Genomic DNA, 27,023 nt, shown 5'->3' on the forward strand with positions numbered 1-27,023 from the left:
TATAGGGCATGGTAAACTAGCCTGGCTACCCACTCAACCCCTTAGAGGGCAAGGTAAACTAGCCTGGCTACCCACTCAACCCCTCAAAGGGCATGGTAAACTAGCCTGGCTACCCACTAGGTCTACTCAACCCCTTAGAGGGCATGGTAAACTAGCCTGGCTACCCACTAGGTCTACTCAACCCCTTAGAGGGCATGGTAAACTAGCCTGGCTACCCACTCAACCCCTTAGAGGGCAAGGTAAACTAGCCTGGCTACCCACTCAACCCCTTAGAGAGCATGGTAAACTAGCCTGCCTACCCACTCAACCCCTTAGAGGGCAAGGTAAACTAGCCTGGCTACCCACTCAACCCCTTAGAGAGCATGGTAAACTAGCCTGCCTACCCACTCAACCCCTTAGAGGGCAAGGTAAACTAGCCTGGCTACCCACTCAACCCCTCAAAGGGCAAGGTAAACTAGCCTGGCTACCCACTCAACCCCTTAGAGGGCATGGTAAACTAGCATGGCTACCCACTCAACCCCTCAAAGGGCATGGTAAACTAGCCTGGCTACCCACTAGGTCTACTCAACCCCTTAGAGGGCATGGTAAACTAGCCTGGCTACCCACTCAACCCCTTAGAGGGCAAGGTAAACTAGCCTGGCTACCCACCCAACCCCTTAGAGGGCATGGTAAACTAGCCTGGCTACCCACTCAACCCCTTAGAGGGCATGGTAAACTAGCCTGGCTACCCACTCAACCCCTTAGAGGGCAAGGTAAACTAGCCTGGCTACCCACTCAACCCCTCAAAGGGCAAGGTAAACTAACCTGGCTACTCACTCAACCCCTTAGAGGGCATGGTAAACTAGCCTGGCTACCCACTAGGTCTACTCAACCCCTTAGAGGGCATGGTAAACTAGCCTAGCTACCCACTCAACCCCTTAGAGGGCAAGGTAAACTAGCCTGGCTACCCACTAGGTCTACTCAACCCCTTAGAGGGCATGGTAAACTAGCCTGGCTACCCACTCAACCCCTTGGAGGGCAAGGTAAACTAGCCTGGCTACCCACTCAACCCCTCAAAGGGCAAGGTAAACTAGCCTGGCTACCCACTCAACCCCTTAGAGGGCATGGTAAACTAGCCTGGCTACCCACTCAACCCCTCAAAGGGCATGGTAAACTAGCCTGGCTACCCACTAGGTCTACTCAACCCCTTAGAGGGCATGGTAAACTAGCCTGGCTACCCACTAGGTCTACTCAACCCCTTAGAGAGCATGGTAAACTAGCCTGCCTACCCACTCAACCCCTTAGAGGGCATGGTAAACTAGCCTGGCTACCCACTCAACCCCTTAGAGGGCAAGGTAAACTAGCCTGGCTACCCACTCAACCCCTTAGAGGGCATGGTAAACTAGCCTGGCTACCCACTCAACCCCTCAAAGGGCATGGTAAACTAGCCTGGCTACCCACTAGGTCTACTCAACCCCTTAGAGGGCATGGTAAACTAGCCTGGCTACCCACTCAACCCCTTAGAGGGCAAGGTAAACTAGCCTGGCTACCCACTAGGTCTACTCAACCCCTTAGAGGGCAAGGTAAACTAGCCTGGCTACCCACCCAACCCCTCAAAGGGCAAGGTAACCTAGCCTGGCTACCCACTCAACCCCTTAGAGGGCATGGTAAACTAGCCTGGCTACCCATCCACATCGCTCTGGCCAACTGACGTTTATTCTCCACCATGTATCTGGATTTGCCTCCCTTCCTAGAATACGAACACATTCTGACCGTTCTGATTGGTCCCAGAAACCGATTGGTTGGGCCAGAGGAGCTACATGATGACGTCATCAACTTCCGAGTGGTTAGATTTGTTAAGAGATGATTCAAAAATCGCTGATGAACATGTTTTGTACAACGCTCCTCCTTTCGAAAGTCACACAAACGGCTGGGACGGCTCAGACTGAATGTACGCAGCGATCGATAGAGGCTGGACGGCAGTCTCAGACTGAATGTACGCAGCGATCGATAGAGGCTGGACGGCAGTCTCAGACTGAATGTACGCAGCGATCGATAAGAGTCGTGGAATTAAGTTAATGGTGAGTCGTCACGCAAAAGAGTAAAAATGTCAATAAATACACAGCCATTTTGGCTGATCGCCTTCAACCTATGGCGAATCAGATCTATCCTGATGGGAGTGGTCTCTTCCAGGATGACAACACCCCCCCATCCCACAGGGCATAGTGGTCACTTCCAGGATGGCAACGCCCCCCCCATCCCACAGGGCATAGTGGTCACTTCCAGGATGGCAACGCCCCCCCCATCCACAGGGCATAGTGGTCTCTTCCAGGATTACAACACCCCCCCATCCCACAGGGCATAGTGGTCACTTCCAGGATGACAACGCCCCCCCCATCCCACCGGGCACCAGTGGTCTCTTCCAGGATGACAACGCCCCCAATCCCACAGGACACCAGTGGTCTCTTCCAGGATGACAACGCCCCATCCCACCGGACACCAGTGGTCTCTTCCAGGATGACAACGCCCCCAATCCCACAGGACACCAGTGGTCTCTTCCAGGATGACAACGCCCCCAATCCCACAGGACACCAGTGGTCTCTTCCAGGATGACAACGCCCCCCAATCCCACAGGACACCAGTGGTCTCTTCCAGGATGACAACGCCCCCCCAATCCCACAGGACGCCAGTGGTCTCTTCCAGGATGACATGCCCCCCAATCCCGCAGGACACCAGTGGTCTCTTCCAGGATGACATGCCCCCCCAATCCCACAGGACACCAGTGGTCTCTTCCAGGATGACAACGCTCCCCATCCACAGGACACCAGTGGTCTCTTCCAGGATGACAACGCTCCCCATCCACAGGGCATAGTGGTCTCTTCCAGGATGACAACGCCCCCATCCCACCGGACACCAGTGGTCTCTTCCAGGATGACAACGCCCCCCCAATCCCACAGGACACCAGTGGTCTCTTCCAGGATGACACCGCTCCCCCATCCACAGGGCATAGTGGTCTCTTCCAGGATGACAACGCCCCCTCCACAGGACACCAGTGGTCTCTTCCAGGATGACAACGCCCCCATCCCACCGGACACCAGTGGTCTCTTCCAGAATGACAACGCCCCCATCCCACAGGACACCAGTGGTCTCTTCCAGGATGACAACGCCCCCAATCCCACAGGACACCAGTGGTCTCTTCCAGGATGACAACGCCCCCAATCCCACAGGACACCAGTGGTCTCTTCCAGGATGACAACGCTCCCCATCCACAGGACACCAGTGGTCTCTTCCAGGATGACAACGCTCCCCATCCACAGGGCATAGTGGTCTCTTCCAGGATGACAACGCCCCCCCCCTCCACAGGACACCAGTGGTCTCTTCCAGGATGACAACGCCCCCCATCCCACCGGACACCAGTAGTCTCTTCCAGAATGACAACGCCCCCATCCCACCAGTGGTCTCTTCCAGGATGACAACGCCCCCAATCCCACAGGACACCAGTGGTCTCTTCCAGGATGACAACGCTCCCCATCCACAGGACACCAGTGGTCTCTTCCAGGATGACAACGCTCCCCATCCACAGGGCATAGTGGTCTCTTCCAGGATGACAACGCCCCCTCCACAGGACACCAGTGGTCTCTTCCAGGATGACAACGCCCCCCATCCCACCGGACACCAGTAGTCTCTTCCAGAATGACAACGCCCCCATCCCACAGGACACCAGTGGTCTCTTCCAGGATGACAACGCCCCCATCCCACAGGGCATAGTGGTCTCTTCCAGGATGACAACGCCCCCCTCCACAGGACACCAGTGGTCTCTTCCAGGATGACAACGCCCCCATCCCACCGGCGGACACCAGTGGTCTCTTCCAGGATGACAACGCCCCCATCCCACCGGCGGACACCAGTGGTCTCTTCCAGGATGACAACGCCCCCATCCCACCGGACACCAGTGGTCTCTTCCAGGATGACAACGCCCCATCCCACCGGACACCAGTGGTCTCTTCCAGGATGACAACGCCCCCATCCCACCGGACACCAGTGGTCTCTTCCAGGATGACAACGCCCCATCCCACCGGACACCAGTGGTCTCTTCCAGGATGACAACGCCCCCATCCCACCGGACACCAGTGGTCTCTTCCAGGATGACAACGCCCCCATCCCACCGGACACCAGTGGTCTCTTCCAGGATGACAACGCCCCCATCCCACCGAACACCAGTGGTCTCTTCCAGGATGACAACGCCCCCATCCCACCGGACACCAGTGGTCTCTTCCAGGATGACAACGCCCCCCCATCCCACCGGACACCAGTGGTCTCTTCCAGGATGACAAAGGATGACAAAGATGAGGCCTGTAATTTTCATCATAGCTACACTTCAACTATGACAGACAAAATGAGAAGGAAAAAAAAAATCCAGAAAATCACATTGTAGGATTTTTTTAATGAATTTTTCTGGATTTTCTTTCTTTCTCATTTTGTCTGTCATAGTTGAAGTGTAGCTATGATGAAAATTACAGGCCTCATCTTTTTAAGTGGGAGAACTTGCACAATTGGTGGCTGACTAAATACTTTTTTTGCCCCACTGTGTGTTAGCGTGTTTCCTTTATTTTGGCAGTTACCCGTCGGTCTGAATAAGGTCTTATTCGGGTACTCTGTCCCACGACCCCTGACCTTCTTGAGATCTGTAAAGAAGCAGTCTAGTAATGCATTTTAACCTCTAATATAGGCCATTCATAATCAGCATGACAAGGCTACTTGAGCCATAATTGAGGCTGACGAAGGTTATGAACCCTAACCGTTGGAAATAAAAACCAAACTATTTATTTATTTCCACTGTTACAAAAATCGGCATAACTTTTTTTTTTGTTGTTAAAACTCCCAGAAGTACTGTATGACTATTGTACCACAAGGTTTCCATCCAAATGGGGATTAATAAATAAAAACATTAACAGTGGTGTTTTTCCACCATCACAGAATCAGTGAGTGATAACGTGGCGAAAACAAAATGTACTCTTCAGCTTTTCATGTTTTGAATAAAAGCGCCCCCCCTCAAAAAATAAAAGTCTAATGTGTTTCCATACCGAGTGTTATGTCACCAAAAAAAAACACTGTTCTTGGCACGTGCCCTCCAGCCAACATCTCTCACATACAGATATAATGGAGAAGAGCAAGAATCATTTTTAATTTGTCAAACGGACAGTCGAGCATCTATCACCAGAATAAGACCCTGTGAAGTAGATGGTTACTATTATTATTATTATATTATTATTATTATTATATTATTATTATATTATATTATTATTATTATTATATTATTATTATATTATTATTATTATTATATTATTATTATTATTTATTATTATTATTATTATATTATTATATTATTATTATTATATTATTATTATTATATTATTATTATTATTATATTATTATATTATTATATTATTATATTATTATAATATTATTATTATTATATTATTATATTATTATAATATTATTATTATTATATTATTATATTATTATTATTATTATATTATTATTATTATTATATATTATTTATTATTATTTATTATTATATTATTATTATTATTATTATATTATTATTATTATTATAATATTATATTATTATTATTATTATATTATATTATTATTATTATTATTATATTATTATTATATTATTATTATTATATATATTATATTTATTATTATATTATTATATTATTATTATTATTATTATTATTATTATTATTATTATTATATTATTATTATATTATTATTATTATATTATTATATTATTATTATTATATTATTATATTATTATTATTATTATATTATTATTATTATTATATTATTATTATATTATTATTATATTATATTATTATTATTATTATTATTATTATATTATTATTATATTATTATTATATTATTATATTATTATTATATTATTATTATTATTATTATTATTATATTATTATTATATTATTATTATATTATTATTATATTATTATTATTATATTATTATTATATTATTATTATTATAATTATTATTATATTATTATTATATTATTATTATATTATTATTATTATATTATTATTATTATTATATTATTATTATATTATTATTATATTATTATTATATTTATTATTATTATTATATTATTATATTATTATTATATTATTATTATTATTATTATATTATTATTATTATTATTATTATTAATTATTATTATTATTATATTATTATTATATTATTATTATTATTATATTATTATATTATTATTATTATATTATTATATTATTATTATTATATTATTATGGTTACTTATTTCATCTGTAGCCTAATAAACTGGTTTCCCGAGTCCTAGTGGGAAGACCACACATCATATCATCCAAGTTTTCGGCGATATGATGGTTATTGGTTATGATGGTTAGGGCTCCCCGAGTGGCGCAGGGGTCTAAAGGCACTGCATCTCAGTGCAAGACTTGTCACTACAGTCCCGGGTTCGATTCCGGTCTGTAGCACATCCGGCCGTGATTGGGAGTCCCATAGGGCGGCACACAATCGGGCTAGCGTTGTCCGGGTTTGGCCGGGGTAGGCTGTCATTGTAAATAAGAATTTGTTTATAACTGACTTGTCTAGTTAAATAACTTTTTAAATTTTTTATTTATTTATTAAAAATGATTGGATCCATATTTGCACATAAAAGCGTTTCCCCCGGCATTTCTCCCATAATTAATTTTACCGACACAAAAAAATCCCACCCATGTCGAACGAACATTTATAAAATGCCTGCGAAACTTCCTGTTTCCTGTTTCCAGCACAGCTGTGGTGAATGTGTATACTTTACTGCATAGGAACTGTGGATGGAAAAGTGATTAATAATGACATAGAAATAGAGAAACAAGAACAGTCCTCTCCCATTACAGACCCCAACAAAGAAAATGGGCCATTCTGATCAGGATAACTCTTTGCCCCGCAACGCCACTACTGACCTTGTTGAGATCGGTGTTGAAGCTGTCCCAGTCTCGTAGCTGGGCCACCTGGACGGTATCCCCTGTGTACTTGATCAGGAAGTAAGGAACAGCTGAGGTCCCTGTTTCACCGCACAGGCTGTCATAGGCTGCCTGTAAGGCTGAGATCTGGAGGGGAGAGACAGGGTATAGGTCAGGGTATAGGTCAACACACTGCCATAGGCTGAGGTCTGGAGGAGAGAGACAGGGTATAGGTCAGGGTATAGGTCAGGGTATAGGTCAACACACTGTCATAGGCTGAGGTCTGGAGGAGAGAGACAGGGTATAGGTCAACACACTGTCATAGGCTGAGGTCTGGAGGGGAGAGACAGGGTATAGGTCAGGGTATAGGTCAGGGTATAGGTCAACACACTGCCATAGGCTGAGGTCTGGAGGAGAGAGACAGGGTATAGGTCAACACACTGTCATAGGCTGAGGTCTGGAGGAGAGAGACAGGGTATAGGTCAACACACTGTCATAGGCTGAGGTCTGGAGGGGAGAGACAGGGTATAGGTCAGGGTATAGGTCAGGGTATAGGTCAACACACTGCCATAGGCTGAGGTCTGGAGGGGAGAGACAGGGTATAGGTCAGGGTATAGGTCAACACACTGCCATAGGCTGAGGTCTGGAGGAGAGAGACAGGGTATAGGTCAGGGTATAGGTCAACACACTGTCATAGGCTGAAGTCTGGAGGAGAGAGACAGGGTATAGGTCAACACACTGCCATAGGCTGAGGTCTGGAGGAGAGAGACAGGGTATAGGTCAGGGTATAGGTCAACACACTGCCATAGGCTGAGGTCTGGAGGGGAGAGACAGGGTATAGGTCAGGGTATAGGTCAGGGCTATCTGGAGGGAGGTCAACACACTGTCATAGGCTGAGGTCTGGAGGAGAGAGACAGGGTATAGGTCAGGGTATAGGTCAACACACTGTCATAGGCTGAGGTCTGGAGGAGAGAGACAGGGTATAGGTCAGGGTATAGGTCAACACACTGCCATAGGCTGAGGTCTGGAGGGGAGAGACAGGGTATAGGTCAGCACACTGCCATAGGCTGAGGTCTGGAGGAGAGAGACAGGGTATAGGTCAGGGTATAGGTCAACACACTGCCATAGGCTGAGGTCTGGAGGGGAGAGACAGGGTATAGGTCAGGGTATAGGTCAGGGTATAGGTCAACACACTGTCATAGGCTGAGGTCTGGAGGAGAGAGACAGGGTATAGGTCAGGGTATAGGTCAACACACTGTCATAGGCTGAGGTCTGGAGGAGAGAGACAGGGTATAGGTCAGGGTATAGGTCAACACACTGCCATAGGCTGAGGTCTGGAGGGGAGAGACAGGGTATAGCTGAGGTCTGGAGGGGAGAGACAGGGTATAGGTCAGGGTATAGGTCAGGGTATAGGTCAACACACTGCCATAGGCTGAGGTCTGGAGGAGAGAGACAGGGTATAGGTCAGGGTATAGGTCAGGGTATAGGTCAACACACTGTCATAGGCTGAGGTCTGGAGGAGAGAGACAGGGTATAGGTCAACACACTGTCATAGGCTGAGGTATGGAGGGGAGAGACAGGGTATAGGTCAGGGTATAGGTCAGGGTATAGGTCAACACACTGTCATAGGCTGAGGTCTGGAGGGGAGAGACAGGGTATAGGTCAGGGTATAGGTCAACACACTGCCATAGGCTGAGGTCTGGAGGAGAGAGACAGGGTATAGGTCAACACACTGTCATAGGCTGAGGTCTGGAGGAGAGAGACAGGGTATAGGTCAGGGTATAGGTCAACACACTGCCATAGGCTGAGGTCTGGAGGGGAGAGACAGGGTTGAGGTGCATGTTGAAGACACATCAGGGACGCAACTTATCCAAATTCCGAGGTGCATGTTGAAGACATTGGAAGAACTGTCCACATTTACTTTTCGTCAGCTAATAAGATGAGGAGTCCTAACGAACAGAAAAAGCACTAGCCTATGTCAATCTACTATCCCCATAGTACAAAATTTGACCTATTCTATTCTGTGTGAGAAATACATAATCCAAACATAGTCTGGGACAGTTGTAGGTATGTGATAGATCCCAAATGAATACAACCACTAATTATTTTTTTTAAACGCAATGTGGCTGACACAACAAATGTTAATAAACTATTAGGTTATTTCCTCACATTATAACCCCTGCTTAAATTAAGAAAGTGGAGAAATAAATATAGTAGGCCTAGCCTATAGAAAGCTGATGGGATACTCCTCTTTTTAGTAGAGGCCATCACTCTGTTTTCTCACACAATTTCATAGCCTATAGAAACGTTGCTCAACATGAGCTCTCATGAAGTGCTTGATTAGATGTTCCATTACATTTTGCATTGATGTCAGAGTGATTAGAGGGACAATAGAGTGCTGAGTACCAGGCAGTGATTAGAGGGACAATAGAGTGCTGAGTACCAGGCAGTGATTAGAGGGACAATAGAGTGCTGAGTACCAGGCAGTGATTAGAGGGACAGTAGAGTGCTGAGGACCAGGCAGTGACTAGAGGGACAGTAGAGTGCTGAGTACCAGGCAGTGACTAGAGGGACAGTAGAGTGCCGACTACCAGACAGTCAGCAAGTTTGGCAGGCTACTAATGACCATCATCAGCAGCATCAGAACTTGGAGAAGCCTAATTATCGTGACTAAACAGTCACGTGGAATTTGACTTCCTTCATGACTTGTGACCGCCAGTGTGGAGGTAATACGGTCACCGCAACATCCATACCTCAACCTAACCTACATTTCACCCCAGACTGTCTGTATAGTCTTTCCTAGGATTGCAAGATTCCTGTAACTTTCCCAAAAAGTCCTATGTTTTCCATAAATCCCGTATTCCTTCCTATTATTTATTTAGGGAAAACCTGGTAAGTTCGGGGAAGTAAAAAACACACCCAGAATAATAGTTTGTGTTGAGGCGCTGACTAACGGAGAATAAACGATCAACTATCACAATAACGGAGAATAAACTATCAACTATCATAATAAAGGAGAATAAACTATCAACTATCATAATAACGGAGAATAAACTATCAACTATCACAATAACGGAGAATAAACTATCAACTATCACAATAAAGCAGAATAAACTATCAACTATCACAATAAAGGAGAATAAACTATCAACTATCATAATAACGGAGAATAAACTATCAACTATCACAATAACGGAGAATAAACTATCAACTATCACAATAAAGGGGAATAAACTATCAACTATCATAATAAAGGAGAATAAACTATCAACTATCATAATAACGGAGAATAAACTATCAACTATCATAATAACGGAGAATAAACTATCAACTATCACAATAAAGGGGAATAAACTATCAACTATCACAATAAAGGAGAATAAACTATCAACTATCACAATAAAGGGGAATAAACTATCAACTATCACAATAAAGGGGAATAAACTATCAACTATCACAATAAAGGAGAATAAACTATCAACTATCACAATAAAGGGGAATAAACTATCAACTATCACAATAAAGGAGAATAAACTATCAACTATCACAATAAAGGGGAATAAACTATCAACTATCACAATAAAGGAGAATAAACTATCAACTATCACAATAAAGGGAATAAACTATCAACTATCACAATAAAGGGAATAAACTATCAACTATCACAATAAAGGAGAATAAACTATCAACTATCACAATAAAGGGAATAAACTATCAACTATCACAATAAAGGAGAATAAACTATCAACTATCACAATAAAGGAGAATAAACTATCAACTATCACAATAAAGTCACACACTCCATGTATAACCTCCCAACAATTTAATGGGTTTCGGCATCAGTGATGTGAAGGCACAGTGATGTGAAGGCACAGTGATGTGAAGGCACAGTGATGTGAAGGCACAGTGATGTGAAGGCACAGTGATGTGAAGGCATCAGTGATGTGAAGGCACAGTGATGTGAAGGCATCATGATGTGAAGGCACAATGTGAAGGCACACAGTGATGTGAAGGCATCAGTGATGTGAAGGCACAGTGATGTGAAGGCACAGTGATGTGAAGGCATCAGTGATGTGAAGGCACAGTGATGTGAAGGCATCAGTGATGTGAAGGCATCAGTGATGTGAAGGCATCAGTGATGTGAAGGCACAGTGATGTGAAGGCATCAGTGATGTGAAGGCACAGTGATGTGAAGGCATCAGTGATGTGAAGGCACAGTGATGGTGAAGGCACAGTGATGGTGAAGGCATCAGTGATGTGAAGGCACAGTGATGTGAAGGTATCAGTGATGTGAAGGCACAGTGATGGTGAAGGCACAGTGATGGTGAAGGCATCAGTGATGTGAAGGCACAGTGATGTGAAGGTATCAGTGATGTGAAGGCACAGTGATGGTGAAGGCACAGTGATGTGAAGGCACAGTGATGTGAAGGCACAGTGATGGTGAAGGCACAGTGATGGCATCAGAAGGCATATGTGAAGGCACAGTGATGTGAAGGCACAGTGATGTGAAGGCATCAGTGATGTGAAGGCACAGTGATGTGAAGGCATCAGTGATGTGAAGGCACAGTGATGTGAAGGCACAGTGATGTGAAGGCACAGTGATGGTGAAGGCATCAGTGATGTGAAGGCATCAGTGATGTGAAGGCACAGTGATGGTGAAGGCACAGTGATGTGAAGGCATCAGTGATGTGAAGGCATCAGTGATGTGAAGGCACAGTGATGTGAAGGCATCAGTGATGTGAAGGCATCAGTGATGTGAAGGCACAGTGATGTGAAGGCACAGTGATGTGAAGGCACAGTGATGGTGAAGGCATCAGTGATGTGAAGGTATTGTGTTCCCCTACTGTCTGTATTCCCCTACTGTCTGTGTTCCCCTACTGTCTGTGTTCCCCTACTGTCTGTGTTCCCCTACTGTCTGTGTTCCCCTACTGTCTGTATTGTGTTCCCCTACTGTATTGTGTTCCCCTACTGTCTGTGTTCCCCTACTGTCTGTGTTCCCCTACTGTCTGTGTTGTGTTCTCCTACTGTCTGTGTTCCCCTACTGTCTGTGTTCCCTACTGTCTGTGTTCCCCTACTGTCTGTGTTCCCCTACTGTCTGTATTGTGTTCCCCTACTGTCTGTATTGTGTTCCCCTACTGTCTGTATTGTGTTCCCCTACTGTCTGTATTGTGTTCCCCTACTGTCTGTATTGTGTTCCCCTACTGTCTGTATTGTGTTCCCCTACTGTCTGTGTTCCCCTACTGTCTGTGTTCCCCAACTGTCTGTGTTCCCCAACTGTCTGTGTTCCCCAACTGTCTGTGTTCCCCTACTGTCTGTATTGTGTTCCCCTACTGTCTGTATTGTGTTCCCTACTGTCTGTGTTCCCCTACTGTCTGTGTTCCCCTACTGTCTGTGTTCCCCTACTGTCTGTGTTCCCCTACTGTCTGTATTGTGTTCCCCTACTGTCTGTATTGTGTTCCCCTACTGTCTGTGTTCCCCTACTGTCTGTGTTCCCCTACTGTCTGTGTTCCCCTACTGTCTGTGTTCCCCTACTGTCTGTGTTCCCCTACTGTCTGTGTTCCCCTACTGTCTTGTATTCCCCTACTGTCTGTGTTATTCTACTGTCTGTGTTCTCCTACTGTATTTTATTCCCCTACTGTATTTTATTCCCCTACTGTCTGTATTCCCCTACTGTCTGTATTCCCCTACTGTCTGTGTTCCCCTACTGTCTGTATTCCCCTACTGTCTGTATTGTATTCCCCTACTGTCTGTATTGTATTCTGTATTCCCCTACTGTCTGTATTCCCCTACTGTCTGTATTCCCCTACTGTCTGTATTCCCCTACTGTCTGTATTCCCCTACTGTCTGTATTCCCCTACTGTCTGTATTCCCCTACTGTCTGTATTCTCCTACTGTCTGTATTCTCCTACTGTCTGTATTCTATGTTTGACTTTTACAGTCGTAAAGTTGACTCCCCAGAACATTCCAGATTATTGTGGGTCAAGAGGCAGGTGATAAGCAGAGATCCTGTTCACACACACCCACGCAAACACACATACTCTAGTGATGCTCTGGTTGACTCAGACACACCCACAACACAACACTCAGTAACCTACTTTAGTGTGGTCCAATGTACATGCTCTAATCTATGTATAAACTGTGGGTACCTGTTTAGAAGAGAAGACTTGATCTAACGTAGCCGGCTCCTTGAGGATCTTAATTCCCTCAGAGAAACAGAGAGCTGGGAAACAGAACCAGTAGTAGAAGTGGTACTTCTTCAGGTCCTGGCAGAGAGAGAGACAGAAAGAGAGAGAGAGAGGGAGACAGAAAGAAAAAGAGAGACAGAAAGACCGAAAGAGACAGAGAGAGAGAGACAGAAAGACCGAAGGAGAGAGAGACAGAGAGAGAGACAGAGAGAGAGACAGAAAGAGAGACAGAAAGAGAGACAGAAAGAACACTTAAATGCAATGAGCAGAACCAAGTGTAAAAGTAATTAAACTATATTATAAACTTATACAAAAACGTGTTTTACGCACTGCATAAGTCAGCAAAAGGAATTTGCAGAGGAGGGATGGGTCCTTGAGAGCATCACCGGACTGTATGGAATCCCAAATCTGGCAAGGACAAGAAGGGGAACTGAAAACATATGATATTTCCTGAACAATACTGCATAAGAAGCTAACATATTGAACACAATTACAAGATGGCCTCATGTAGTAAGAATATCTGTCAATGGCCTATGCTCCTTGAGGGGCGATAGAATATATGTAGGTAGAATATATGTTTAGATATAGATAATTGGGTCTCACCATGGACAGATGTAGTGTATTTCTACGTATGTGATATATGTTTACATGTCTATCAATGGGCCTTACCTCCGTGGCCTGTTGTTCCAGCAGTGCTTTTTTGTCTGAGGTCTTAAAGGCCTCTAGTGTGTTGGTGTTGTACAGGGTCCCTGTGACGGGACAGCAGCGGGCTGGGCTGGGGCCATCCCTGCACAATGGATCAGGAGCAACACGATGAACACATCCCATATCCCATTTGTTAGCCCTCACTAGAGATATAGAAGACTGTACCAGTCAAAAGGGAGAGATATCTACAATCTGAGGAAACCAAAACGGGTTCTGTGTGGAACTACAAAGGGTTCTGTGTGGAACTGCAAAGGGTTCTGTCTGGAACTGCAAAGGGTTCTGTCTGGAATTGCAAAGGGTTCTGTCTGGAACCAAAAAGGGTTCTGTCTGGAACCAAAAAGGGTTCTGTCTGGAACCAAAAAGGGTTCTGTCTGGAACTAAAAAGGGTTCTGTCTGGAACTACAAAGGGTTCTGTCTGGAACTGCAAAGGGTTCTGTCTGGAACTGCAAAGGGTTCTGTCTGGAACTGCAAAAGGTTCTGTCTGGAACTACAAAGGTCTGGAACTACAAAGGTCTGGAACCGCAAAGGGTTCTGTCTGGAACCGCAAAGGGTTCTGTCTGGAACCGCAAAGGGTTCTGTCTGGAACCGCAAAGGGTTCTGTCTGGAACTACAAAGGTCTGGAACTACAAAGGTCTGGAACTACAAAGGGTTCTGTCTGGAACTGCAAAGGGTTCTGTCTGGAACTAAAAAGGGTTCTGTCTGGAACTACAACGGGTTCTGTCTGGAACTACAACGGGTTCTGTCTGGAACTACAAAGGGTTCTGTCTGGAACTACAAAGGGTTCTGTCTGGAACTACAAAGGGTTCTGTCTGGAACTAAAAAGGGTTCTGTCTGGAACTAAAAAGGGTTCTGTCTGGAACTACAAAGGGTTCTGTCTGGAACTACAAAGGGTTCTGTCTGGAACTACAAAGGGTTCTGTCTGGAACTAAAAAGGGTTCTGTGTGAAACTAAAAAGGGTTCTGTGTGAAACTAAAAAGGGTTCTGTGTGAAACTAAAAAGGGTTCTGTGTGAAACTAAAAAGGGTTCTGTGTGGAACTAAAAAGGGTTCTGTGTGGAACTAAAAAGGGTTCTGTGTGGAACTAAAAAGGGTTCTGTGTGGAACTAAAAAGGGTTCTGTGTGGAACTAAAAAGGGTTCTGTCTGGAACTGCAAAGGGTTCTGTCTGGAACTGCAAAAGGTTCTGTCTGGAACTACAAAGGTCTGGAACTACAAAGGTCTGGAACTACAAAGGTCTGGAACCGCAAAGGGTTCTGTCTGGAACCGCAAAGGGTTCTGTCTGGAACCGCAAAGGGTTCTGTCTGGAACCACAAAGGGTTCTGTCTGGAACTACAAAGGTCTGGAACTACAAAGGTCTGGAACTACAAAGGTCTGGAACTACAAAGGGTTCTGTCTGGAACTGCAAAGGGTTCTGTCTGGAACTACAAAGGTCTGGAACTACAAAGGTCTGGAACTACAAAGGTCTGGAACTACAAAGGTCTGGAACTACAAAGGGTTCTGTCTGGAACTGCAAAGGGTTCTGTCTGGAACTGCAAAGGGTTCTGTCTGGAACTACAACGGGTTCTGTCTGGAACTACAACGGGTTCTGTCTGGAACTACAAAGGGTTCTGTCTGGAACTACAAAGGGTTCTGTCTGGAACTACAAAGGGTTCTGTCTGGAACTAAAAAGGGTTCTGTCTGGAACTAAAAAGGGTTCTGTCTGGAACTACAAAGGGTTCTGTCTGGAACTACAAAGGGTTCTGTCTGGAACTAAAAAGGGTTCTGTCTGGAACTAAAAAGGGTTCTGTGTGAAACTAAAAAGGGTTCTGTGTGAAACTAAAAAGGGTTCTGTGTGAAACTAAAAAGGGTTCTGTGTGAAACTAAAAAGGGTTCTGTGTGGAACTAAAAAGGGTTCTGTGTGGAACTAAAAAGGGTTCTGTGTGGAACTAAAAAGGGTTCTGTCTGGAACTAAAAAGGGTTCTGCCAACACTCTACTCAGCAAACTGGATGCAGTCTATCATAGTGCCATCCGTTTTGTCACCAAAGCACCTTATACCACCCACCACTGCGACTTGTATGCTCTAGTCGGCTGGCCCTCGCTACATATTCGTCGCCAGACCCACTGGCTCCAGGTCATCTATAAGTCCATGCTAGGTAAAGCTCCGCCTTATCTCAGTTCACTGGTCACGATGGCAACACCCATCCGTAGCACACGCTCCAGCAGGTGTATCTCACTGATCATCCCTAAAGCAAACACCTCATTTGGCCGCCTTTCGTTCCAGTACTCTGCTGCCTGTGACTGGAACGAACTGCAAAAATCGCTGAAGTTGGAGACTTTTATCTCCCTCACCAACTTCAAACATCAGCTATCCGAGCAGCTAACCGATCGCTGCAGCTGTACATAGTCTATTGGTAAATAGCCCACCCATTTTCACCTACCTCATTCCCATACTGTTTTTTTATTTATTTATTTACTTTTCTGCTCTTTTGCACACCAATATCTCTACCTGTACATGACCATCTGATCATTTATCACCCCAGTGTTAATCTGCAAAATTGTATTATTCGCCTACCTCCTCATGCCTTTTGCACACATTGTATATAGACTGCCCATTTTTTTTTCTACTGTGTTATTGACTTGTTAATTGTTTACTCCATGTGTAACTCTGTGTTGTCTGTTCACACTGCTATGCTTTATCTTGGTCCAGGTCGCAGTTGCAAATGAGAACTTGTTCTCAACTAGCCTACCTGGTTAAATAAAGGTGAAATAAATAAAAAATAAAACTAAAAAGGGTTCTGTCTGGAACTAAAAAGGGTTCTGTTTGGAACTAAAAAGGGTTCTGTCTGGAACTAAAAAGGGTTCTGTCTGGAACTAAAAAGGGTTCTGTCTGGAACTAAAAAGGGTTCTGTGTGGAACTAAAAAGGGTTCTGTCTGGAACTAAAAAGGGTTCTGTCTGGAACTAAAAAGGGTTCTGTGTGGAACTAAAAAGGGTTCTGTGTGGAACTAAAAAGGGTTATCCTATTGGGACAGCCAAAGAACCCTTTTCTAAGAGTGTAGCTCTAATACTTACGCCTCAAATGCACTAAACTCCAAAGTCAGGCGAGTGGGGAGGCCGACCGGATCGCCTAGTTCAATGACAATAGACACAGATCAGTCACAGGTATCAAAAACTATACTTTTTGCAAACCCACACAATTGTGCCTCACAAGTAGTGTCCATTTGACTTGTGATTGAACATGACTGAACTAAGTCAAGACAGTCACATAAACCCAGGTTTGTTAGGCCTATAAAATGTCATTGTATAGGTAGCCTATAGATATAAAATGTCATTGTATAGGTAGCCTATAGGTATAAAGTCACCATTGTAGTAGTATGTACGCTTGGATATTCTTTTGCAATTATTTCTTACTAGTATGAAAATATATAATATTAGGCTAGCCTATGTATATCTCTCTCCATTTTACATGTGACAGCTGTCAACATTGAAGAACCAAGTCAAGAGAGACAAGTCACCCAAAGCTCCAAGAATGTTCCTCATTGTTTCATTACGCACCATTGTAGTAGTAGCCTTTGATATTCTTGGGGCTTTCATCCAGTCGGTAATCGTTGAGTTTCTTCTGAGTGAGCTGGTGCCAGAAGCCTGCCTCTAAGGCACTGGAGAAGGGAGCAAACTGCAGCTTTTGATCTGCACTGTCTTTGTCTACGGGCACAGAAGCCATCTCTATCACAGATCCTGTTCCTTGATGCTCAGATACAATCTATATAAAAGACATGAGAGAGGGGGTGGGGGGTATAAGAGATGAGGGGGGGGGGGACGAGAGATGATTGGAGAAGAGGAGAATTTAAAATAAGAGGAAAAGGGAAAGAAAGAAAGCAAGCAGAGAGAAGTCCAATTGTTCATGACAGGAAACAATTTAAGGAACTGATATTGCTACTTTACATGATTTTTAGCACATCGATTAACAACTGGACTCCATATGGGTCATCTCCTACAAAAGTTTTCCAACTGTTATTTATTGGAGATGTTGGGAGTGTATAAACATGTTAAATGATGCATTGTTGTGTGACTCTGGGTGTGCTGGCAGAGTGACAAAAGGAGCCTTTCAGCAGTGTTGTTAGGGAGTTGTTCCTAGCTAGCTAACTGTCATGTGGCAACAGTATTCAATTCACAACTTATACGTCTATTCTCCACACACACACACACACACACACACACACACACACACACACACACACACACACACACACACACACACACACACACACACACACACGAGATCTGGCAGTTTGTATACTCAGCTGCCTGGGAGATATGAATTATCTGATTGTATTATATCTTATGTTGCAATAACACGATTACAGCAGCCAGCTGTGGTTTCCTGCATGGCTAGTCTACATGACAACAGCTAGCTAGCTAACTAACTACAGTACTAGAGTAGTCACGCTGTTCCACCTTCCACGGTGGAGTCGATTACAAGGCTCCTGTCATGCACATAAACACGACAGGTTTAACTGAGCCAAAGGGTATGTGATTTAGCTACATACAGCTGTTGAACACTGGGAGAAGTGCGTTTACATTTGATTTGTTTTACCCGTGATACACTTACCCCAAATACACCTCGCTTCCTTATTCAGATCATGTGATCTGTCGTTGCCGCAATGCACTATGGGTATGCGCACAATGATGTTGCTATGTAGCCGTTCGCTAACTAGCTGGTTAGCCGTTCGTTAACCCAAATACACCAGTTAGCCGTTAGCTAACCCAAATACATCAGTTAGACGTTAGCTAACTAGATGGTTAGCTGTTAGTTAGCCGTTCGCTATCCCAAATACACCAGTTAGCCCTTAGCTAACTAGATGGTTAGCCGTTCGCTAACCCAAATAACCCACTTAGCCGTTAGCTAGCTAGATGGTTAGCCGTTCGCTAACCCAAATACACACATTAGCCGTTCAGTTGCTACATTTGTCTCTTTCTGTTGATTGTTATGTAGCCAAGTAAATTCGGACTCAATCTTTTTACTGGCTACAACTTGTCAGTGTAGGTTGCTTTGTGGGGGGGCCAATGTCGACTTGGTAAATCTTAACGTTAGCGCATTTAGCTAGCTGTCTGTGCTAAAAAAAAACTAGCTAACTAAAAAAGATAATAATAAATTCCAGTTGTAAATTATGGCGCAAGTACCATGGAGTAAAAAACGAAAAACCAAAACATGAACATGAAACCGCAAACAATGAGACAAGAAAAAACGGACAGAAACTTGTAGGCTCCACTCCTCATCTCGACGTTACTACTCTGCTGCCCGGATGAGCCAATAAAACTATCAATGTTTGTTTTTTTTGCTAGTTAGCAATAATGCCGAGTTAATAACAACCCAACTATCTAACTAATTAATGAACAAACAAAAAAGCACAAGGAAGTAAGTTGACGGATAGTCCTTCAAACAGGCCAAAAAGAAGGGGACATAGTCGCATGTGTCTTCTGTAGGGAAAAGCATGCTCTAGAAGGCATGTCAAATGAGGATTTTCGTGTTGAGCCACATTCCATGCACTCAACTTCATTGGTTATTTAATTGGTTGAGTTAAACCAACCAGGCTAGGCTGGTACTGCACCAGGCAGTTTTTCCATGCAGCACCAACCCAACTTGCCACAGCCCACTTTAGCTTCTAATCGTTTCCCAATGATCCTCAGCAATAGAGTATTCACTTCACTGTGACATGTAAAAAATAAACTAGCTGTATTCCATTGGGTCCAGCTACAATGTAGATGCATCAGTATTTCTCTCGTCCAATTTCATGCCACCACTTATGTGCATAGATGGACAAGGGCCAATGGACATCAGTAGGGGCCCCTGACCTGTCTCTAGCTTATTGTCCCTAACCCTTGTTTACGGTTCTGAACAGTAGATAGGTATAAACAGTGTAGTAGTGGAGCTTCCACCAAATAGCCAACACCTTACAGATCAGCTCACCGTGAAGGGTTAGGAAGTGAATTGTTAGGAAGTGAATTGGGACAGTTTGTGAGTCATGTGTTTTGGTTCCACCGGAGAGGAGTAGCTGATTGCAATACACTAGAAAATCGTTGTAAATGTCTGGATGTTTTGTCAGTATAGCCTTTCGGAGGTCATTCTCTGTAGTCCAGCTATTCACTCACATATTTGGCCATATTTGGTCTTTTTAATCCCCAATAATGTATTTACCCAGATTATTCAGGCCAAAGTGAAAATAACAATAATTATGGTGGTTTTGCATGACCTCAACTCAGGATGTGGCCAACACATTATTAACAGATATTGACATTTTGTCTACATAGAGAATGAGCTATGAGTAAATGTATTTAGTAAATGTTAAAAAGCTTATTATTGAATGTAAACATATCGTGTAAGCACTGAGTTACAGCAGTAAGGTTTAGTCTACACTGGCGCCCCCTTCAAATCAAGACAAATCACTGAAACACTTTGAGATGTCGTTTTGTATAAATATTTTTGATAAGGGAAGTACAGTATAACAGTTGCATAGGTTACTCATCCATAACAAACCACCCCAGTTCAGACACTTTTATTGGAAATTACAGACACGAATGACTAAAATAAAAAGTCAGACAAGACTCCATGAAGACTGGAATGCATAGTTTGTTGAGTGAGAAGGATGATGTTTGGGTTTGATACAGAAATATTTAGGCCTACAATAAATAAGCATTATATTTACAAAACTATACACAGTTAAGGTACCAAAATTGAAGTTACTCAAAACATGCAAGCACACCGAAGTTTAAAGCAGCATCGATAACATAACTTAAAGGGCTACCTGCCAATCAAGACACTGTTCAGAAAACCTTTCATCACAAATGAATGTGTAAAATCTTTTTGAACACCCTTTTGAAATTCTCATTGCAGAGGGGGTATATGAACGGGTTCAAGGTAGAGTTTATATACCCAAGCCATATCGTGAACATATGTAGGTCGTGATGTACACAGGTTTGGCAGAAAGCCATGACCATAAAGACTATGAAGTATGGGATCCAACACGTCATGAACCCAGCTATAATACAGCCCAGCTGCTTGGCCGCTTTGTGCTCCTTATGGACCTGAAGGCTCTGCATACGCTGCCTGGACTGGGCACAGAACTTCTGCCAGGTCTGCTTTAGGGTCACAGCGTTGGCTGCAGCGTCTGGGTTAGCGCCATCATCGGGCTCCGAGTCCTCCTGTGGCCATGGTGACGGGGGTGAATTATGGGCCCATGGTGACGGGGGTGAATTCAGAGACTGGGTGAAATCATTGTACAACATGGTGGTGTATCTCTGCACGTCAGCTATCTGGGTTATCTCGTAAACGCCAGCCGCAGAGTTTAGCGGCGCGGCTGTGTCGCTCACGGATACGTACAGTCCCTGCGCGTTGTTGTCGTCGGTGTGTGTGAAGCGGAGAGGTAACGTTGACAGGTTCAAAGGGGTCTCCGAGTCCAAATTCTTCTCCAGAAAAGACGAAGAGCCGCTCTTTCTTTTGCCCTTTACAGTCTTCCTCAGACGTTTTGTCATTCTGAGCAGGGAATGACTGGAGTGAGCGTCTTTCTCAGACTTGGGTTCCCTGGATGCGTTGGTTTCAGCCGTATCTGTTGAGTTGTACAGCTGGTCTAAAGTGTACTGATCAAAGTCACAGTCGTTTCCCTTATTTTCCTCGTTAGAAGACTCGCAGGGTCTATTTCCTGTTTGGACTTTGTGTCCGATACGGTTTCCCGCCGTAGAGTCTGTAGGATTGATAATCTTTTCCCTCTCTCTGAAGTGTTTCCTCACAGCCATGTAGATGCGTGAGTAGAACCACAGCATCAACAGAGACGGAAGGTGGAAGTTAAACACGGAAGTTAAAACCTTAAACCACGTGACAAACCGGAAATCGGTGTCACACTTATTTTCCATTTCCGGTTTAAGGTCGACAGTAGCAAACGACCTCCACCCTAGAATAGGAATAATCCACATCGTAGACAACAACCATGCCCCTGAGATCATAACGCTAGCTCTCCTTCTGGTTCGGTACTTCAGGTACCTCAGCGGCTCGTGAACGGACCGATACCGATCCAGACATAGTATAAACAGACTAAAGATGGAGGCTGTGCTGGCTACGTAATCCATGATGAGCCAGAACTGACAGACGACCCTCCCCAACCTCCACTCGTCCTCCAGCAGATACACCAGGTTGAGGGGCATGACGGTGGCCCCGACGATGAGATCCGCCACGGAGAGGCTGACGATGTAGAGGTTGCCCACCGTGTGGAGGGTCCGCTCCTTCTTCACGGCGTAGAGTACCAGGATGTTCATGACGACGGTGAGCAGGGACAGGAAGCCCAGGAAGACACCTAGGGTAGATAGGATACATTTGTTTTATTTCACCTTTATTTAACCAGGTAGGTCAGTTGAGAACAAGTTCTCATTTAGAACTGTGACCTGGCCAAGATAAAGCAAAGCAGTGTGACACAAACAACAACACAGAGTTACACATGGAATAAAACAAAACATATAGTCAATAACACAATAGGAAAAAGTATATATACAAGTGTGTGCAAATGGCGTGAGGAGGTAAGGCAATAAATAGTCCAATAGTAGCGAAGTAATTACAATTTAGCTAATTAACACTGGAGTGATAGATGAGTGCATAGAGCTACTTAATTGTCTATAGCTTAGAACCAAATGGTGCCTTTCTCAACACAAACATTTAAGTCAAACACACACACACACCTAGTAGGGTATTGTGGAAGCTGTAGTGATGCTCGACGGGTATGGTTGAGTTGGATGGTGACTGTTGGGTCTCATGGTATGGTTCTCTCGAGATGCTGTGGAAGAAAAGATAAACACTCCCATTGCTCCCAATGCAATACGTTTAATGGTGTTGACAGCCAAGACAACAAACACTGCAGAAACCATTAAGAACACCTGCTCTTTCCATGACAGACTGACCAGGTCGAAAACTATGATCCCTTACTGATGTCACCTGTTAAATCCACTTCAATCAGTGTAGATGAAGGGGAGGAGACCTGGTTAAAGAAGGATTTTTAAGCCTTGAGACAATTGAGACATGGATTGTGTATGTTTGCCATTCAGAGGGTGAATGGGCAAGGCAAAATATTTATGTGCCTTTGAACGGGGAATTAGTAGTAGGTGCCAGGAGCACCAGTTTGTGTCAAGAACTGCAAAGCTGCTGGTTTTTTTCATGCTCAACGGTTTCCCATGTGTATCAAGAATGGCCCACAGTGGAAGACATTTACAGTCAACATGGGCCAGCATCCCTGTGGAACGCTTTACATTTTGTAGAGTCAACATGGACCAGCATCCCTGTGGAACGCTTTCAACACCTTGTAGAGTCCATGTAGGGGTGAGAGGTGTCCTTAATGTTTTGTAGAATTTCATTAGACACACAAAGTGGTGGCTGCACTACCTGTCTGTGGTGAAGACATCAGGCGTAGACTGAATAGAATCCATCATGGTGCTCGTCTCTAGATGACTTCTTTATCTAAGTATTCTTTTTGTGAAGAACCGGTGATCTGTAGGATGTGCATGTCACCCATCCTCCTCTTCATCCTCTCTTGATCCCTTCACATGATGTCAGAAGTGTTGGAAACATCAGGAGTAATCACAGCAATCTGTATCCATGTATCCTCCCTGAGTCAATATCCCCATCAGCCAGTGCTGTATCCTCCCTGAGTCAATACCCCCATCAGCCAGTGCTGTATCCCCCCTGAGTCAATACCCCCATCAGCCAGTACTGTATCCTCCCTGAGTCAATACCCCCATCAGCCAGTACTGTATCCTCCCTGAGTCAATACCCCCATCAGCCAGTGCTGTATCCTCCCTGAGTCAATACCCCCATCAGCCAGTGCTGTATCCTCCCTGAGTCAATACCCCCATCAGCCAGTGCTGTATCCTCCCTGAGTCAATACCCCCATCAGCCAGTGCTGTATCCTCCCTGAGTCAATACTCAAATAAATAACAGATTATTAACTTAATACATCTCTCAAGGTCAGACACTGCCTGTTTGCCAAATGGCACCCAATTCCCTAGGTAGACCTGGTCAAAAGCAGTGCACTACATAGGAAATAGGTTGCAATTTAGGATGCAACCAGCAACAGGTTTTATAGAAATCCTGGTTGGAGAATTCCATATTCCCTTCTTATTACCCTCTGATTCCGAGAATCTTGCAACCATGAAGCAACCCTAGCTCCAACCAGGAAACAACCCTAGCTCCAACCAGGAAGCAACCCTAGCTCCAACCAGGAAGCAACCCTAGCTCCAACCAGGAAGCAACCCTAGCTCCAACCAGGAAGCAACCCTAGCTCCAACCAGGAAACAACCCTAGCTCCAACCAGGAAGCAACCCTAGCTCCAACAAGGAAGCAACCCTAGCTCCAACCAGGAAGCAACCCTAGCTCCAACCAGGAAGCAACCCTAGCTCCAACCAGGAAGCAATCCTAGCTCCAACCAGGAAGCAATCCTAGCTCCAACAAGGAAGCAACCCTATCACCAACCAGGAAGCAACCCTATCTCCAACCAGGATACAACCCTAGCACCAACATGACCTCTCACTGAACCTTATAATACAGGGTTTGATTCGAACCAGGGACTGTAGCAACACCTCTTGCACTGAGATGGTTGCAGGGGAGTTCTGAGAACATTTTACTGTGGTTGCAGGGGGGTTCTGAGAATGTTTTAATATGGTTCCAGGGGAGTTCTGAGAACATTTTACTGTGGTTCCAGGGAGGTTCTGAGAACCTTTTACTATGGTTCCAGGGAGGTTCTGAGAACATTTTACTGTGGTTCCAGGGGGGTTCTGAGAACGTTTTACTGTGGTTCCAGGGGGGTTCTGGGAACGTTTTACTATGGTTCCAGGGAGGTTCTGGGAACGTTTTACTATGGTTCCAGGGAGGTTCTGAGAACGTTTTACTGTGGTTCCCCGAAAGTTTCCCTGGAGGTTTTATTAACATTCTGATTTTAATATCACTGCTAGGTTAGGTGAAAGATAGGACACGTATAAATGTATTTGTTTTGGCATTAATCATGTGTACACATTTCTTTTTTGTTGTGGCACAGCGTCAGTGAGATTTGAACCTATAATCTTCGATTCTCTAGCTATGGAATTTGTCCACTGCGCCACTAGGATGGAGCTAGAATTACATGTATTTTTGTTTTTTGTTTTACAAAGCTGTTAATTTTAGTCTATTCCAACGGACCCCATTTCAAAGGAAACAAACACTCAATAAGATTGAGATCAGGTGTGGGCAATTAGTGGTTGTGGCCACCTGAACACAGGTGTGTTGATGCTGAGACCGGAATGTGTGTATCAATAACACTCTTAAAACGTTTTCTTGAACATTACTAACGTTTTCTGAACGTACTGAGAACATTATTTTAAATAGAACCATGAGGGAACCTGGTGGAATCATTATGCCGAAGTATTGAAATTCCCACAGGAGAACGTTGTTTCTTAACGTTTTCTGAACGTACTGAGAACATTATTTTAAATAGAACCATGAGGGAACCTGGTGGAATCATTATGCCGAAGTATTGAAATTCCCACAGGAGAACGTTGTTTCTTAACGTTCTCTGAACGTACTGAGAACATTATTTTAAATAGAACCATGAGGGAACCTGGTGGAATCATTATGCCGAAGTATTGAAATTCCCACAGGAGAACGTTGTTTCTTAACGTTCTCTGAACGTTTTGAGAACAATCTCAATGTCAAACCAGTTGGAGAACATTCCTAGAACCATGAACACGTTTTTTAGGGGGGAAACCTTAACCCTGTTTGAACTTATGGGAAACGTTCTGTTAGAGTAATGAAATGCCAAGAAAATAACGTTATTTTGTAAAGTTCCTTAAATATATGCTGAGAAATGTACCAAAGCCAAGCAACTATTCTGCACCGTTCCCAGAACGTTGTAGGAAGGTATGCAAAATAACCATAGGACAACCACTCTCTCACCAAGCTCTAGGAAACATATTGTTCTCAGAATGTGTGTTAGCTGGGTATAATATGATTTTTTTTAAACCATGAAATAAAATGGTATTCGATCATTCTCATGATAGTAGCCTATATCCTAAGCAATTACATGTTGTGAATTTTCATGATTTATTACCAGGAATCCCAAACTGTTCAAATGCCGCCTGTGGAATACACAAAAGAGCAGCACGATCCACTGACAGGTATCGCAAACTTTGAACTTTTTCTTTCATTTTGTATTACTTTCATGTTGAGAGTCGTGTTTAATGTTAAATAGGCATACATTACCAGCAATAACTATATATATTTTTTAAAAAAAAAACATGTTTAAATAATGTTTTACTCACCTCAAAGTTGGAAAATCTTGAATAAAATGTGAAACCTTTAGATTTGTAAAATAGGACGGTTGACTCAGGTTCCCAGCAGCTCCAGGCAGTGTGAGAGAACATTGCCCGTTGCGGACGGACGCGCACGCAGTCACCCACCCACCTTCTTTATCTAGACTCGGAGAGCAGCGCGCATTCAAGGTCTACACTCTACTTACGTTTTATTACATTATTGCTTCAGCGACTGTTTACGAAGAGGATTAATACAGTACAATCACAGCCTTAGATGATTCTGTGGAGATATCCTCTTCGTCAACAGTCGCTGACAGAACAACGTAACATTCTGTAAACACGTTAGGTCCATGTTATAATATCTCTTGGACCGTACAACTGGACACCAGTCTATAGTCTACTGTTGGGTTTAGCAGGACCAGAACTAACTTCATAATCTGGAAGCGACAGAGGATCCGGAGGATCACTGTATTATACTGTATCTCACTGTATTATACTGTATCTCACTGTATCTCACTGTATTATACTGTATCTCACTGTATCTCACTGTATTATACTGTATCTCACTGTATTATACTGTATCTCACTGTATTATACTGTATCTCACTGTATTGTACTGTATCTCACTGTATTATACTGTATCTCACTGTATTATACTGTATCTCACTGTATTATACTGTATCTCACTGTATTATACTGTATCTCACTGTATTATACTGTATCTCACTGTATTATACTGTATCTCACTGTATCTCACTGTATCTCACTGTATTATACTGTATCTCACTGTATCTCACTGTATTATACTGTATCTCACTGTATTATACTGTATCTCACTGTATTATACTGTATCTCACTGTATTATA

General features: G+C 43.8%; 2 protein-coding genes across 2 annotated transcripts in view; both read right to left on the bottom strand.

Moving 5' to 3' along the window:
* The window catches only part of atg7 (ATG7 autophagy related 7 homolog (S. cerevisiae)), a 166,995-nt gene extending 147,672 nt beyond the window's left edge, over nucleotides 1-19,323 (bottom strand). Inside the window, exons 1-7 of the mRNA XM_065022002.1 lie at nucleotides 18,449-19,323; nucleotides 17,395-17,599; nucleotides 16,912-16,966; nucleotides 13,830-13,947; nucleotides 13,491-13,568; nucleotides 13,122-13,238; nucleotides 6,976-7,122 (exon numbers count right to left, since the gene is read on the bottom strand). Coding sequence (XP_064878074.1) covers nucleotides 6,976-7,122; nucleotides 13,122-13,238; nucleotides 13,491-13,568; nucleotides 13,830-13,947; nucleotides 16,912-16,966; nucleotides 17,395-17,560 — 681 coding nt within the window. The 5' untranslated portion in view covers nucleotides 17,561-17,599; nucleotides 18,449-19,323. The remainder of the gene's footprint in view (nucleotides 1-6,975; nucleotides 7,123-13,121; nucleotides 13,239-13,490; nucleotides 13,569-13,829; nucleotides 13,948-16,911; nucleotides 16,967-17,394; nucleotides 17,600-18,448) is intronic.
* A 1,054-nt stretch (nucleotides 19,324-20,377) lies between these two features.
* On the bottom strand, nucleotides 20,378-26,318 carry hrh1 (histamine receptor H1). Its single transcript, XM_029656734.2, has 4 exons — nucleotides 26,167-26,318; nucleotides 23,261-23,415; nucleotides 22,564-22,658; nucleotides 20,378-22,184 (listed from the first exon to the last, which is right to left on the bottom strand). The coding sequence occupies exons 2-4, from the start codon at nucleotides 23,305-23,307 to the stop codon at nucleotides 20,677-20,679; spliced, it is 1,650 nt and encodes a 549-aa protein (XP_029512594.1). The 5' UTR covers nucleotides 23,308-23,415; nucleotides 26,167-26,318; the 3' UTR covers nucleotides 20,378-20,676.
* Between the last annotated feature and the right edge of the window lie 705 nt (nucleotides 26,319-27,023).

This window comes from Oncorhynchus nerka, linkage group LG2 (genome assembly GCF_034236695.1).
Source record: "Oncorhynchus nerka isolate Pitt River linkage group LG2, Oner_Uvic_2.0, whole genome shotgun sequence".
Classification (NCBI taxonomy): domain Eukaryota; kingdom Metazoa; phylum Chordata; class Actinopteri; order Salmoniformes; family Salmonidae; genus Oncorhynchus; species Oncorhynchus nerka.